Source organism: Rhizophagus irregularis, chromosome 11 (assembly GCF_026210795.1).
Source record: "Rhizophagus irregularis chromosome 11, complete sequence".
Taxonomy (NCBI): Eukaryota; Fungi; Glomeromycota; class Glomeromycetes; order Glomerales; family Glomeraceae; genus Rhizophagus; species Rhizophagus irregularis.
This window is the reverse complement of record NC_089439.1, coordinates 3,990,993-4,005,155: the sequence shown is the minus strand read 5'-3', so window position 1 is coordinate 4,005,155 and position 14,163 is coordinate 3,990,993. Positions and strand designations below refer to the sequence as shown.

At 26.7% G+C, this 14,163-nt stretch overlaps 4 protein-coding genes across 4 annotated transcripts; all 4 read left to right on the top strand.

Moving 5' to 3' along the window:
• Positions 1 to 2,447: 2,447 nt before the first annotated feature.
• Positions 2,448 to 3,555, top strand: OCT59_003359 (uncharacterized protein; the record flags this gene model as incomplete). The annotated part of the gene is made up of 5 exons (XM_066145563.1): positions 2,448 to 2,518; positions 2,606 to 2,688; positions 2,762 to 2,855; positions 3,162 to 3,231; positions 3,334 to 3,555. The coding sequence occupies 5 exons, from the start codon at positions 2,448 to 2,450 to the stop codon at positions 3,553 to 3,555; spliced, it is 540 nt and encodes a 179-aa protein (XP_065996273.1).
• Positions 3,556 to 3,988: 433 nt separating this feature from the next.
• OCT59_003358 (uncharacterized protein) lies at positions 3,989 to 4,410 on the top strand (the record flags this gene model as incomplete). Its single annotated transcript, XM_066145562.1, has 2 exons — positions 3,989 to 4,133; positions 4,205 to 4,410. The coding sequence occupies 2 exons, from the start codon at positions 3,989 to 3,991 to the stop codon at positions 4,408 to 4,410; spliced, it is 351 nt and encodes a 116-aa protein (XP_065996272.1).
• A 90-nt stretch (positions 4,411 to 4,500) lies between these two features.
• On the top strand, positions 4,501 to 5,371 carry OCT59_003357 (uncharacterized protein; the record flags this gene model as incomplete). The annotated part of the gene is made up of 2 exons (XM_066145561.1): positions 4,501 to 4,580; positions 4,666 to 5,371. 2 exons carry the CDS (start codon positions 4,501 to 4,503, stop codon positions 5,369 to 5,371), a joined length of 786 nt encoding a protein of 261 aa, XP_065996271.1.
• A 4,303-nt stretch (positions 5,372 to 9,674) lies between these two features.
• On the top strand, positions 9,675 to 13,378 carry OCT59_003356 (uncharacterized protein; the record flags this gene model as incomplete). The annotated part of the gene is made up of 7 exons (XM_066145560.1): positions 9,675 to 9,757; positions 9,836 to 9,921; positions 9,994 to 10,087; positions 10,166 to 10,481; positions 10,573 to 10,775; positions 10,908 to 11,145; positions 11,216 to 13,378. 7 exons carry the CDS (start codon positions 9,675 to 9,677, stop codon positions 13,376 to 13,378), a joined length of 3,183 nt encoding a protein of 1,060 aa, XP_065996270.1.
• Positions 13,379 to 14,163: the final 785 nt, after the last annotated feature.

The following is a 14,163-nucleotide window of genomic DNA, read 5'->3' as shown; positions in this document are numbered from 1 at the left end:
ATCTAGACTTTAAGTTTATGTATTCAAAAAAATTTACTAATTTACTCGCGACACAAGATATAGAAAAAATTTATTATTTTTTTTTTGTATCTTATTTATTGTATTTATTAATAAAAATTAATGTATTCACGCTAATATTAAGCGCAAATACTGTATAATTTTCTCTCTTTGGATATTGGTTGTCTTCATGAAAATTATTTCATTCCGAAGTTTAATGTTAAACGATTTTTCAAGGAACAAAAGAATAACTTTCGTACAGTGAACGTATTTTACCTTATCCTGAGAATTATTGTATACTTGATTTAAGTGAATTGCTCTTTCGTGTGTTTTAAATGATCTAAGCGTTTGTAGTTTTCATTAATCCCACATTTTAATATCCAGATTCGTAAGTAACTGGTGTCTAATAAGACTCGTTTTGCTAAAAAAACTCTATCGGAATTTTTTTTTTAAAAAGGCTGTGGATCGATTCAGTTGAAAATCAAATCTTTAAAAATCAGTTAAAGAAATCGATTTAATCGTTTTAAATACTTCTAATCTTCCATTCTAAATATTTGATTCTGGTCGCTCTAAATCTATTCTATATGCAATAAAATATCTGCGCGTAATAATGATGGACATTCCAGTACGTCAATCAATACAGATCCTTGTAACTTACAGCGCACATATTTTACTCTAATAATTTTAAAATTTAAAAATTCAAATAAAATTGATTTAAATCGATTCAAATCATTCAATTAGTAAGATTTTGTTCAAATCCTATTTTCGTTGGAAATGTATTTATTAAGGTTGGTAATGTTGCTAGCTTTTACATCCTCAAGGTAGCCGATCAGCGCTAGTGCCCTTAACTGCTCACCGCCCTTAAGGTTATTGGACTCAAGTATTTATTAACGTGACATCCAAGTCCATGTAGTAGCAAGTGGATTGGAAGCTCCCATGGTCGTATGTTAGGTATATAGGCTCACTCAAAGAACAGCCCGCGATTCCTATACACCACCACCACAGTTGTTAGCACCCCCTAGTAACACAAGTCCTGAAACATATAAAATTGATTCTTTACCGTTTATGTTCATTAGAACGAAACAATAAATAGTTTTCATGTGATTTTTATGCATAATGAAAATGATTTTTTTTTTTGTGTTAAAATGGGAGATCTGCACTCGGGGTATATTTTGACCGGTTTTGTCGATCTCAGTAGAAATCTTAATCTTATTCTTAAAGAAAAAATTCACTATATGTGACTTAGACTGTGCATCTAATACTTCTAGTTCCTGAATATGTTACGTACGTCGTACACAATGTAAACACACTTGTAAATTATTAGTAGTCCTATGTGCTTCGAATACAAGTTATGTGAAACGAAAATTAAATAGATCTTTGTGAATTTATTCGAATAAAAATTAGAAAATAAATTCGCTTATATAATATATTAATAGGACATATTTTTTTTTAAATAATGTAATAACTATTCTTTTATTTATTTTGAATGTTATATGTTAATGGTTTTGGTGAAACCTTGACTTAATATCCGCCGAAACTTCCGAAACCCGGCGAAACCAAACACAAATATTAAACTTTTATTTGGCTTATAAATCATATGATTCAAAAGTGTAAAAGTAATTCCTTTTTCCCCTCGGCAGCAGTACACTTTTAAATAGTAAACTACATAATATCTCTTCTGGTATTTTTCAAATCGTTATAAAGTAAATTGTTTAGTATTATTAAACTTCCCATAGTTAATTAATGTAATTATAGTTATATTTATGGCGACATTCTTATCTTGAATAAAATTGACGCTTTGGACTTTGGATATAATCAAATTATTGGTTGCGGTTGAAACCTTAATTCATCAAGAAAGAGTTAATTATTTACTAAAAATGAAACTAATTAAATTAAAGAACATATCATCTAATTATAACGTTTAAAAATTTTACGTAGATATTATGTCAAACCAACCTGAAAAACATTCTATTTCAAAAATTATTTATTTCTTTGATTAAATAGGATAATTTAAAAATAAAAGATTAATATTTGGGAGCAAGTTATTAAAATGGGAACTTATATAAATCTTACTTCTAAATATATACGGATGCTTGAATTTTAAAAATAATTTGCAATCTACCGTTGATTCTTATAACAGTAAATGATTTTCGTAGAAACATCATAACTAGTTAAGTTGTATAAGACTTGATCACACTTGTGATTTCGAGTAAATCTGCTCAGTTGGTGGATTGAACGGAAAATTAGCAGGTTTCGGCTGTTTCGGAACAACCGAGGTTCGCCCGAACATTACTATATATGCAACACAATAGGAAATGTCCAAAAGAAAACTTATCTGATACCTTATTCAAGATTACTTATTTTATATAATGCAATGCATGATTACTATATGAGTCTGACAAACCAATAATATTTTTGCTTATTTTAAAAAAAAAAAAAAGACTTCAAACATGGCCATATTAGACACGCGAAGTAAAAAATATCATGATATTCTCAAATTATTAGCAGATGAAAATTGTTTGTAAGTATGCAAATGAAAAAAAAAAGAAATGGAGAGTATGTGCTATTTGCTAAATTAATTTCTTTCCTGAAAACATTACCTATTTAGAGTTTATAACTATGCTTTGAGTGAAATAATTCATTTAATAGAAGACTTGGTACATCCTAATGAAAGAATTGAAGATAAGAATGGTAATTTTGTTTATATTATACGATTTTTATCATTTTAGTTCTTTATTTTAACTTTTTTTTTTCATACATTTAGTGATAGAATTCGCTCTTAAAACTGCAAACCATCTTTCGGATTATAAATGGACTCATTACAATGGCTCAACTATAGTACAATTAGAATTATTTCTGTAAGTACACTTTTTTCAAATATGCTACTATAAATTATAGTACGTAAAGTTATTCAAATGCTTAACCAATTCACATTAAACACTTTATATATTTAGAAACGCCTGTCTTTAGCATTATGCATAATTTCTCAATCTGTTAATATGATCCATTCAAATACTCGTATTTCTTTATATAAATCTGTCTCAAAATTCTGGAAAGTTTACAGAAAATCAAATTATATTAATGCTAATATTATGTTCAGACTTCGTGAAATTCGAACTTGCTTGCGAATAATTGATCAAATCTTGAAAATTTTGTATCAATAGTAAAGCTATTGAAACTATTTATAATGTTGTGAATAGCGAATATTTGTCCGCTCTTTCTTCCGTTACGAACGTAAGTAACAAAAAAAAAAAAATTTTTTTCTTTCAAAATGTTATATCTAATTTTGCATTGCCACATATTGAAATTTTTTATCGCTGCGCCATTTTAATTTAGTTTGAATATTCCGCTGGGATTTGGTATGATGATTGGAAAGAAATGCATGAAATTTATTTTAAATTACATCAACAATCTTTGGAAAATAATCTTCAATTAGATAGTATTAAAAAATTTATTAGGAAATTGATTAAATTATCAACTAAAGAATTTGAAAGAGTAAAAAGAAAAAATACAAAATATCGAAACCTTGAATATAAAGTTCTTAAAACTGGAGGGTAAGAATAAATTTCATCATTCTTTTTTTCAAATTTTACTTAAAAACTTCTTTTTCTTTTTTTTTTCTTTGGGAAAATATTAGGATATTCTTTACCTGACAATATCGATACCCTTTTAATCGGATACTTATATTTAATCCAACGTATTCTTGAAGAATTCTTCCTTCAGAAAAAAGGATATATTAAAAAAATAACTCCTTTTTGTGATGATATAATTAATACTCACGTGAAAAAGCAATTAACTTTTAAAGCTGTAGAGGTTCTATATGTTATAAAAGAAAATACTCAAAAAGTAGAAATCAAAGATGAGGTAAATTAAATCCTTTTTATTATAAATAAACATATATACAGTATATGCATGTTTTTCTTATAACCAAAATTAAATTTTTTAATCGAATTTCGAAATCTGGTCTAATTTTCCTGTCACTTCAACTTCCATGACTACTCCTTCACGACCTTTATCTTCTTACACTGTTTACTCTACTTACACTACTCCTGATACTCCTCCCACTTCGGTTCCAAAGACTAATCCTCAAAAAGATCCTCAGAAACAACGTAAACAAATTATTGAAAGAGTAACAAGTTATTTGAAGAACGACGTAAAATTTACAAGAATATTAATGAAACTAAAAGTGAATATAGTAAATTATTAGAGGACAGAGCTATTAACGAGTATTCGATTGTATCGAAAATAAAAAAAATTTTAGAGAAAAAAAGAAAAGAAAACGAGAGAAAGGATAAAATTGATAAAATTGAATATACCAAATCGTTAGAGGATAAAGTTATTGATGAACAGACTTTATTGAAATTAAAAGAAGTATTAGGGGAGAAAGTGAAAGAAAAGATGAAATTGGACTGATTTTATCGAATCAAAAGAAATTTTAGAAGGAAATAGAAAGGGGTGAAATTAGATCGATTTTATCGAAATTAAAAGAAATCTTAGAAAGAAATGTCGAGGAGGAACCGATCTTTGAGGAGGTATCAATCATCGAGGAGACATCAACCACCGAGGAAGTATCAATTATCGAGGTAGAGGCATCAACTACCGAGAAAGTATCAATTATCGAGGCGCCAGCCATCGAGGAGAACCGTCCACAGAGAAGGAAATATTCAGCACTGACAATACAAATGACGCAGATGATGCTGAGCAAGTAGAAGTTGTTAATCGGGGTGTAGCTATTCCAGATAATACAGATGCGGTAGTAAATGTGAATCGTCTAGATAATATTTTTGACGATGAAATGCTTAGACGACAGAATGATTCAGATGGTATAATTATTTCATATAATGCAGTTGCAAATGATGTAAATGATGTAAACGATGTAAATGAAGTGAATGATATGAATGACGTTAAGGATTTATCTCACTATAGTGATCATAATCTTCATAATCTTACAGAACATCAGAAAAATTTGGATGATAATGTAATTATTTCAAAATGCGCAGATGTAAATAATGTGAGTGATGTGAGTGATTCAAAGGACTTACTTCAACATAGTAATTATAATCTTACGGAAGAATTTGATGATACATTGTATAAAGATAAATATGATGTTGAGGATGATAATATAGATAATTGTGAAGTAATTTCTGATGGTGATAAACATCAGAATTATTTGAATGATGTAGTTATTTCAGATAATGCAGTTAAAATTGCAACCGATTTGAATGATGCGAATGATACGAATGATACGAAGATTTTACTCAATATTCCAACAAAAAATTATCTATATAATTATTATAATGTTGCAGAAGAGTTTGTTGATGAAATAGATAATCTCTATAGTGCAGAACCTCTATACTCAACTACTTATGTATAGTAACAATTGATTGATTATAAATTTCTAAAAAAAAAATTTTTTATATTAAAGTAAAAAATTTAAACGATAATTTTTATAGATATGATTATTAGCTTTAAAAATTATCGGTTATTTTTTTTCTAAATTAAATTTTGGCTAAGTTTTAGCTGTTTAAAAATCTGTAATTTAAATATACTGACAAAATTTAGTTAAAATTGAGACTAGTCTAATTTTTGCTTTACAGATCTTTTTTAGCCACATTTAATGTAATATTAATTATTATTTTACTTCAGATTTTTTTTTCAATATGCTAAGAAGAAAAAAAAGTTCTAATATTGCAAAAAAAAAAAAATTAATAAACAAAATTATTTAAGTATAGGTTAATTTAATGTTATAAATAATGATATTTAAAAGACAGTTCAGATGATAAATTTATAAACAAAAGAATTCAAAAATTAAGTAATTTTACCAAAAAATGCATATAATAAAATATAAATCTCATTATCATGTACCTGATTCATCAATCATCAGTTTATAATGAAATACAATAAACAAATATATTATATAAATTTTTATATCATATAATTAATAAAATCCTAATTTCTGATTGGCTAATATATGTATCACGTGATGCTTACATAATCTAAAAAATTGAGACTTTTTTTTATTTTTTAAATTGATTCCTTTTAACAAATAAAGTTTAATTCTTTTTATAAAATTAAAATTCAATCATAGAATCAAATTTTATTTAAATTTTTTTAAGTTCCTATTATAGAGGTTCTGCACCGTAGTACATCTGCTAATGTAATACCTGAAGTTGAAAAGGAACAAATATCGTAAAAAGTAGATATAGTAAAAATACTTAGAAATATGATTCTTTAAGGTTGAATGTATTATGCTAAAGCTTAATGTAACTAATGAAAAAGTTAAAATGTTAAATTTATACAGTATAAAAAATTTTATTAATTAATTTCTTTGTAAATTTAAATTTGATTAATAATCAATATACCACTTTTAATTTTTAAATTAAGGGGTCTTTGCAATAGAAAGGTACGAAACTCAAAAAAAATTTTAATTTTACTTTATATGCTAATTATGTTTTTTTACTGAAATAAATGCAAATTTAATATTAATTTAATTTTTGATATTTTTTGAGTTTCGTACCTTTCTATTGCAAAGACCCCAATTTATTTATTTTATTCCTAAATACTATTTCTTGCTTCAATATTGCATTGAAGCTCATTTCTTCTATCAATCTCGTCTCCCTATCTTGTTAGCTATTTTATTCTTCCTAAAGATAACCAATAACCCCTTGTTTTTGTAAAATTATTAAAAGTATCAGTAAGCTGCCATTCTAAAATGGGTGAGTGGCGCATTTTCAATCGCAATGATGGAAGAAATGGAGGTATTGTAGGTATTGTGGCGTGAAGAAAAAAATATTTATATACACGTGCGATGAAATTTTCCTATTGACAATGTCATGTGACTAGGTAATTGATTCTACGAGTTAGGATAAGTAAAATATATTCAAGAGTGAATCAAAGGAGCTTGTTATATCACTCGTTACAAACGCGAGAACAAATAAATATTGAAAGACCTTCGTATGATGAGTTATTATTATGTAAAGTAGTTCAATTAAAATTTATTTCGATTTTAGAAAACTTGAATTCTAATATATCAATTGCACTAAAAGAATCATTGCCCTCTCCTTATACTAGTAAATATAGCATACAAATTAGATACATCTCACCATAATTAATTATTCAAAATAATTATAATATACAATTAGATAATGCGCAACTGATATGACGAAAAATCATTTTCAAAACTTTTAATGAAATCATTAAATCTCATCAAGCTGCTGTTAATAATAATTAGTGAAGTGTGAAGAGAAAAGAGATAATTGTTGAATTGAAAAAGTTGTTTAGTACTTTAAATCTAGAGATCATTTTTTAAGTAGATTTAAGATATAAATAATTTAACCATAGAAAATAAAAAAAAATCGTCGTATACTGCTCAATATAATTTATTTGACTAATCTCTTGATGTAATATAAAAAATTTATTGATTTTATTTTTTAATAATGAAATCCCTATGAAAGGAATCTTTCACGTTTCGGTACATTTTCCGAACATTTTAGATATTTCCCGAACGTTTCCTAGACATACCGGACATTCTCGCGTGCGTATTATATTTCACGTTTATCGCATTGGAGACTTTTCGTAAACTCGGGAAGTCGGAATGACATGAAGACTGATCTTTGAAGCACAAACGAGAAAAAATATGCCAATTCACTATAAAATAATTAAGATAAAAAAAATAAAGTAAGAGAGACATTAGTAATAGTTAAATAAAAAAGAAATAATGATATTAATAAAGAAATATTATACTGTAATTAGTAGTAACCATTATAAGCTAATTTTAGTTCAAACTTTTACAATACTGCATATGACAAAGTAGGAAAAACTCTTCAATTCAATTTTAAAATCTTGCATGTTTTGAATCTACACTTATATAAACAAAAATTTGCGAATAATAATAAGTAAAATTTTTTTTGTGCGTTTATTTCATTTGAAGTAATATTATATATATACAGTATATTATATTATGAAATCGAAAATACAGTACTCTTTGAAGGTGAAATTTTAGAAGATTCAACATTAAAAAATATAAATAGAGTAAAAAGAATCTTATCCTAATCTAATAATTTATACTTTGACATTATTTAGTGATGATTTATAATTGGCAGTACCAAATCATTCATCTGGATTCTACATAGAATATGGCAAGTTTTGTGGGGATTTATAAAAACATTTTGTGTAATTGCGACAAAATTCAATTATCATTTTTTTTTTAAAAGTCGCGATTCGATCCAGTCAAAAATCAACCAATTTAATGGAATCATATTCTGAATTTTTGATGGCACACTTATTATGAAAGATATCTGCGCGTTAGTATGTCGGACGTCGATCAGTTTTTTGCTTCAAAAATAGTGCATTTAAAGTTTCTAAAATTAACATTCAAAAAAAGAAAATTAATTTTTCTTGGTTCAGATAATCAATTTAAATTGATTCGATTCAATTTTCGATTAGTAAGATGTTTGATTCCAATCTTATCTACGTTCTACGTAATTCTTATGAAATCGTATTTTTTTATAATTGATGTAACACGAGTCCCATGATATTATGAAACACAAAAAAAAGGCTTCCTTACCATTTATGTTCATTAGAACGAAATAATCAACTCATAGATAAATTATTTTCGTATGATTTTTATGCATGGGGAAATAAATAAAGAAAAGTGTTTATATTTTAGGGAGGCAAAGTTTTTTTTTCCCATCAGTTCTGAAAAGGGGTTCTTTAAAAGTTTTTATAATTAATAATTACTTTGAAAATCAAAGTTTCGGGAATTTTTTTTTGTTATACTTAATATTGATGCTCGTGGTATAATTTTTTACCTGTTTTTGGGTCTAAAATCGAATCTTTTCTCCACTTAATTTTATTTTTTAAGAAAAAAATCCCGCTATTTTGAGACTTTTTTACCAAATAATTTTTTCTGATCAAAAGTCTGTGCATCTAATATTTTAATACTTATACTTTCATATGTATGCTGCCGCGAGTTGCATAAAATATTACGTAGTACACAATGTAAACATACTTGTACATTATTAGATATGCGTAAGTCAAACTTATTCGGATAATGGATTTACTTTATGTTATTGATGGGATCTTTCTTGGAGAATTCATCTAAAAAATATGCGTTTGATTAATTGATTTTGGTTCGAACCCCCTTTTTTAGTTTAATTTGAAACTAGGTATAAAAAATAAAAAATGAATTCGTTTATTCGCTTATAATGTATTTATTTACAGGGCATATTTTTTTTTTTAGGAATAACTATATATATTTTTTAAAATGATATAATAATAAGAATAAAGAATAATTTAGATGCAATAAGAAGTAGGGGATTGCCGAAATTCCGATATTTAAATTATATACATATATTTATTTCTTTCAAGTTTACTTATTTAATCAAGGTTCAATCAAGATTGTTTATGATAATGTGCATATAATTGCTTACTATTCTTTCCTAATTCTTTATTGCTGTGAGAACTTTCCTCCTATCAATGCTAAAACAAAATAAGTTTCCACGCTACTAAGTTTATTAAAAATACTAATAGCCATTTGGTAATTAAAAATAATTATAGTCAAGTCAATTTACCCCGACGTCAACTGCATGATTAAACAACAATAGTGTCATTCGTGTAACAACGTCAAAAAGTTATTTATACTATTCAGTAGCAGATTCTTTTCGAAAAAAAAAAAAATGTCTTCAAACACAATAATATCAGAAACACGATTTAAAGAATATAATGAAATTCTTAAATTGTTGGCAGATAAAAATAGTTTGTAAGTATACAAATAAAAGATTAAGAAAATGGTAGCGTATATACTAAATTTTTATTTTTTGAAAACATACTATTTTAGAATTTATAATTATGTTTTACATAAAATAAATCGGTTAATGGAAGATTCAATAAGTCGTCCTAATGAGAGGATTGAAGATGTGAAAGGTATGGTTTCTTTATATCGTGTGTTTTTATCATTTAAAATTATTCTAAATTTTGGTTTTTTTTTCTATTTAGTGATAGATTTCGCTATTAAAGCGGCAAAACATCTTTCGGATCATAAATGGGAATGTTATGATGAATCTACTATAGCACAATTGGAACTTTTTCTGTAAGTACAATTTTATAGTACGTAAAGTCGTTCAAATACCGATTCATTTCCTTTTAACACAATCACATTTATATGTAGAAACGTTATGTCATCAGTATTATACGTACTGTCTCAATCTGTTGAAATGATTAATACAGAAATTCGTACTTCTTTTTATAAATCTCTCGCGAAATTTTGGTCAACTTATAGAAATACGTATAGAAATACGAAATTCATTAATGCTAATGTCATATTCAGACTTCGTGAAATTCGAAATTGTTTGCGGAAAATCAAAGATGATCAATCAAATCTTGATATCTTTGTATCAACAAGTAGTAAAGTTTTAGAAACTGTTGTTAATGTTGTGAATAGTGAATATTTTTCCGCTCTTTCTTCCTTAACTGATGTTTTGGACGTAAGTAACAAAAAAAAAAATCTTTTTTTTAATATTTTATTTTACTTCGCCACAAATTTTTAACGCTGCGCCACTTTTAAAAAACGTTTAGTTTGAATATTCCGCTGGGAAATGGTATAATGATTGGAGAGAAATGCACGAAAAGTACTTTACATTACGTCAACAACCAAATTTAGAACATATTAAAAATTTTTCCAAGAAATTATTTAAATTATCAATCAAAGAATTTGAAAGAGTAAAAGAGAAGAATACAAGTTACCGAAATATTGAATATAAAGTGCTTAAATCTGGAGGGTATGTATGAATTCTTTTTTTTTTTTTTTTTTTTTTTTTTTTTTTTTTTTTTTTTTTTTTCTTTTTTTTTAAAAAAAAAGTTAATAATTATTGGTAACCATTATACCTTTTTTTTTCCTTCTTTTTTTTTAGGGAACTATTAGGATATTCTTTACCTGACAATATCGATACTCTTTTAATCGGATATTTACATTTAATCCAACGAATTCTTGAAGAATTTTTCCCTCAAATAAAAAAATATATTAAAAAAATAATTCCTTTTTGTAATGAAATAATCGAAACTCACGTAAAAAAACAATTAACTTTCAAGGCCGTAGAAGTTTTATATGTTATAAAAGAAAAAACCACAAAACAAGAATTCAAAGAAGAGGTAAAATTAAAAAAAAAATCTAAATATATATAATCTTTTTTTATAACGAGAAATAAATTTTTATTTGTAGATCGAATCGAAATTCAACAGCTGGTCTATTTCTTCTGACCCTACGACTAGCTCTACGAATATTTCTTCACGACCTTTATCTTCATGCTCTACTTACTCTACTCGCTCTACTTACACTATTCACTCTACTCATTCTACTCACTCTATTGACTCTACTCACCTTACTCCTCCTAATTCTCCTGGGGAGAAAACTCGTAGATTGAGTTTTTCTAAAAAATTAATAACTACTTTAACGAATCCCCAAAAAGAACATCAACAACAACGTAAGCAAATTAAGCAAATTGTTGAAGGAGTAAACAAATTATTTGAAGAGCGACGTAAAATTGATGAGCATATTAATGATATTAATGAACGATATAGTAAGCTATCAAATAATAAAAGGAATAAAAGTGTTGAGGATATTTTTTCAGAGCTAATAGAAATATTTGAAGAAAAAAGAAAAGAAATCGAGAGAAAGGAAATCGAAAGAAAGGAAATCGAAAGAAAAGAAAATGAAAGAAAACTTCAAATTGAATATATTGTATCGTTACGGGGTAAAGCTATTGATGAACAGATTTTAATGAAATTAAAAGAAATGTTAAAGGAAGAAAGCGAAAGAAAAGACGAGATTGAACCTATTTTATCGAAATTAAAAGAAATTTTAGAAGGAATTAGAGACGGAAGTGAAGTTAGATCGATTTTAATGGAGCTAAAAGAAATTTTAGAGAGAAATATCGAGGAGGAGCCAAACTTCGAGGAAGTATCATCCATTGGGGAATCATCCATCGAGGAAGTACCAACTATCGAGGTGGAAGATACTGACGGTACAAATAACAATGAAGTTGAAGAGAATAATGACGCTGAGAGTGAGAAGATTGAAGTTGTTAAGGAGAATATATTTAAGCGTCAGAATTTGTATATAGATATTTTTGATAATTTTGAAGCGAATATTGACGTTGATGAAACACTTAATCACCAGAAATATTTAGATAATGATGTAATTATCTCAAATAATGCGGTTGTAAAAGATATAATAGATGTAAATGACGATAATATGAATGATGTGAACGATGCGAAAGAAGTAAAAGATTTACTTCAATATTGTAATCATAATTTTATAGAAGAATTTGATGATGCATTATACCTGGATAATTACGAAGTGATTTTTGACGTCGATGAAATACTTATTCATCAGAAACATTTAGATGATAATGTATTTATTTCAAATAATGCAGTTGTAAAAGATACAAAAGATGTGAATAATGATGCGAAGGATATAAAGGATTTACTTCAGTACTGTAATCATAATCTTATAGAAGAATTTGATGATGCATTGTATCTGGATAATTACGAAGTGATTTTTGACGTCGATGAAATACTTAATCACCAGAAACATTTAGATGATAATGTATTTATTTCAAATGGTACAGTTGTGAAAGATGTGAACGATGTGAAGGATTTGTCCAAAATTTCAGAAAATCAATATTACTATTATAAACTTATAGAAGAATTTGACGATTCATTATATTTAGATAATTATGAAGTAATTTTTGATATTGATGAAATACTTAAACATCAGAATTATTTGGATGATGTAGTTATTTCAGATAATGCAGTTAAAATTGCAACTGATTTGAATGATGCGAATGATGCGAATGATGCGAATGATACGAAGACTTTATTCAATATTTCAACAAAAAATTATCTATATAATTGTTATAATGTTGCAGGAGAGTTGGTTGATGAATTGTGTCTAGATGATTATGAAATCAATGGTGAAGAAATGCCACCACCACCCCCTTATAGTGAAAAGGATGATGAGAATTTAATTGCATTAAAAGAATTATTACCCTCTCCTTATAATGAATATGATATAAGTACATTAAAAAATATGTTGCCACCCGATTATAATAAATTAGACAAAGTTACCATAGTTAATGTTATTCAAAACAATTATATAATAAATATACAACAAGGGAAGAATAATGTGGAAGATGACGATCCATCATGGTACAAAACTTTCAAAAAAATCATTAAAGAAGTAGAAAATATAGTTGATAAGGCTGCTAAAGCTCATCAAGCAGCTGTTGAAAATGAAAAAAAGAGAAGATTATCCAGTAATCCAAGTAAACCTAAATTATCTGAAGAAGATAGGGAACAAATGAACGCATTATTCGAGACTTGATAGAAAAGAGTTTTATACTCCTAAATTTTCTTTGTATTTTTTCTTTAGAATTTTTATTTTTATTTTTATTTCATAGAAGACATTTTTCTTTTGTGATCTATATTGTAAATAATGTCACGCAAATACCACACGTTTGTAAAAAAAATAGATGTTAATAAATATTCACGAAATCATTTCGTTTCGATGTTTAGCAAGAATTAACATTAGTAATTTTTTTTAAAGAACAAATCAGAATAAATCTTGTTATAGTAAATGTATTTTACCTTTATCCTAAGAATTACCTAAGAATTAGATTGTTCTTTGAATGATCTAAAAACGGTTGTAATTCCAAATTCATCCGAATATGTAAAAATGTCTAACAAGACACGCTTTACAAATAAAGACTTTTATTACATTCTTATGATCTTTAAGTAGTTCATTGGTTAAATATTAATATTTTCTGCAGAATCGTCTCTTCGATTTATTAACAACGCCAGCTATTGATTTTCAATGTCATTGTTTCATCGTCTTTAATGTTTTTAAGCAATCTAATACTACGAACTTATTCTACATCCACGATAAACTTTTCACTTTTATTGATTGCTAAATGATCCATCAAACCTCTTTTCTTTGTTTTATTGTTTTATTGCAACCATTTTTCTCATCATCTATTGGACTTTATGATTATCAATTGGCTGTTGTCTCAACATGATCTCTTATGGCGGTCCAATTTCAAATGCCTAAAAGTTTCATTTTATTGTGTTTTTCTTAAATAATTTACTAAAAGAGCATCGATTCCGCGTCCA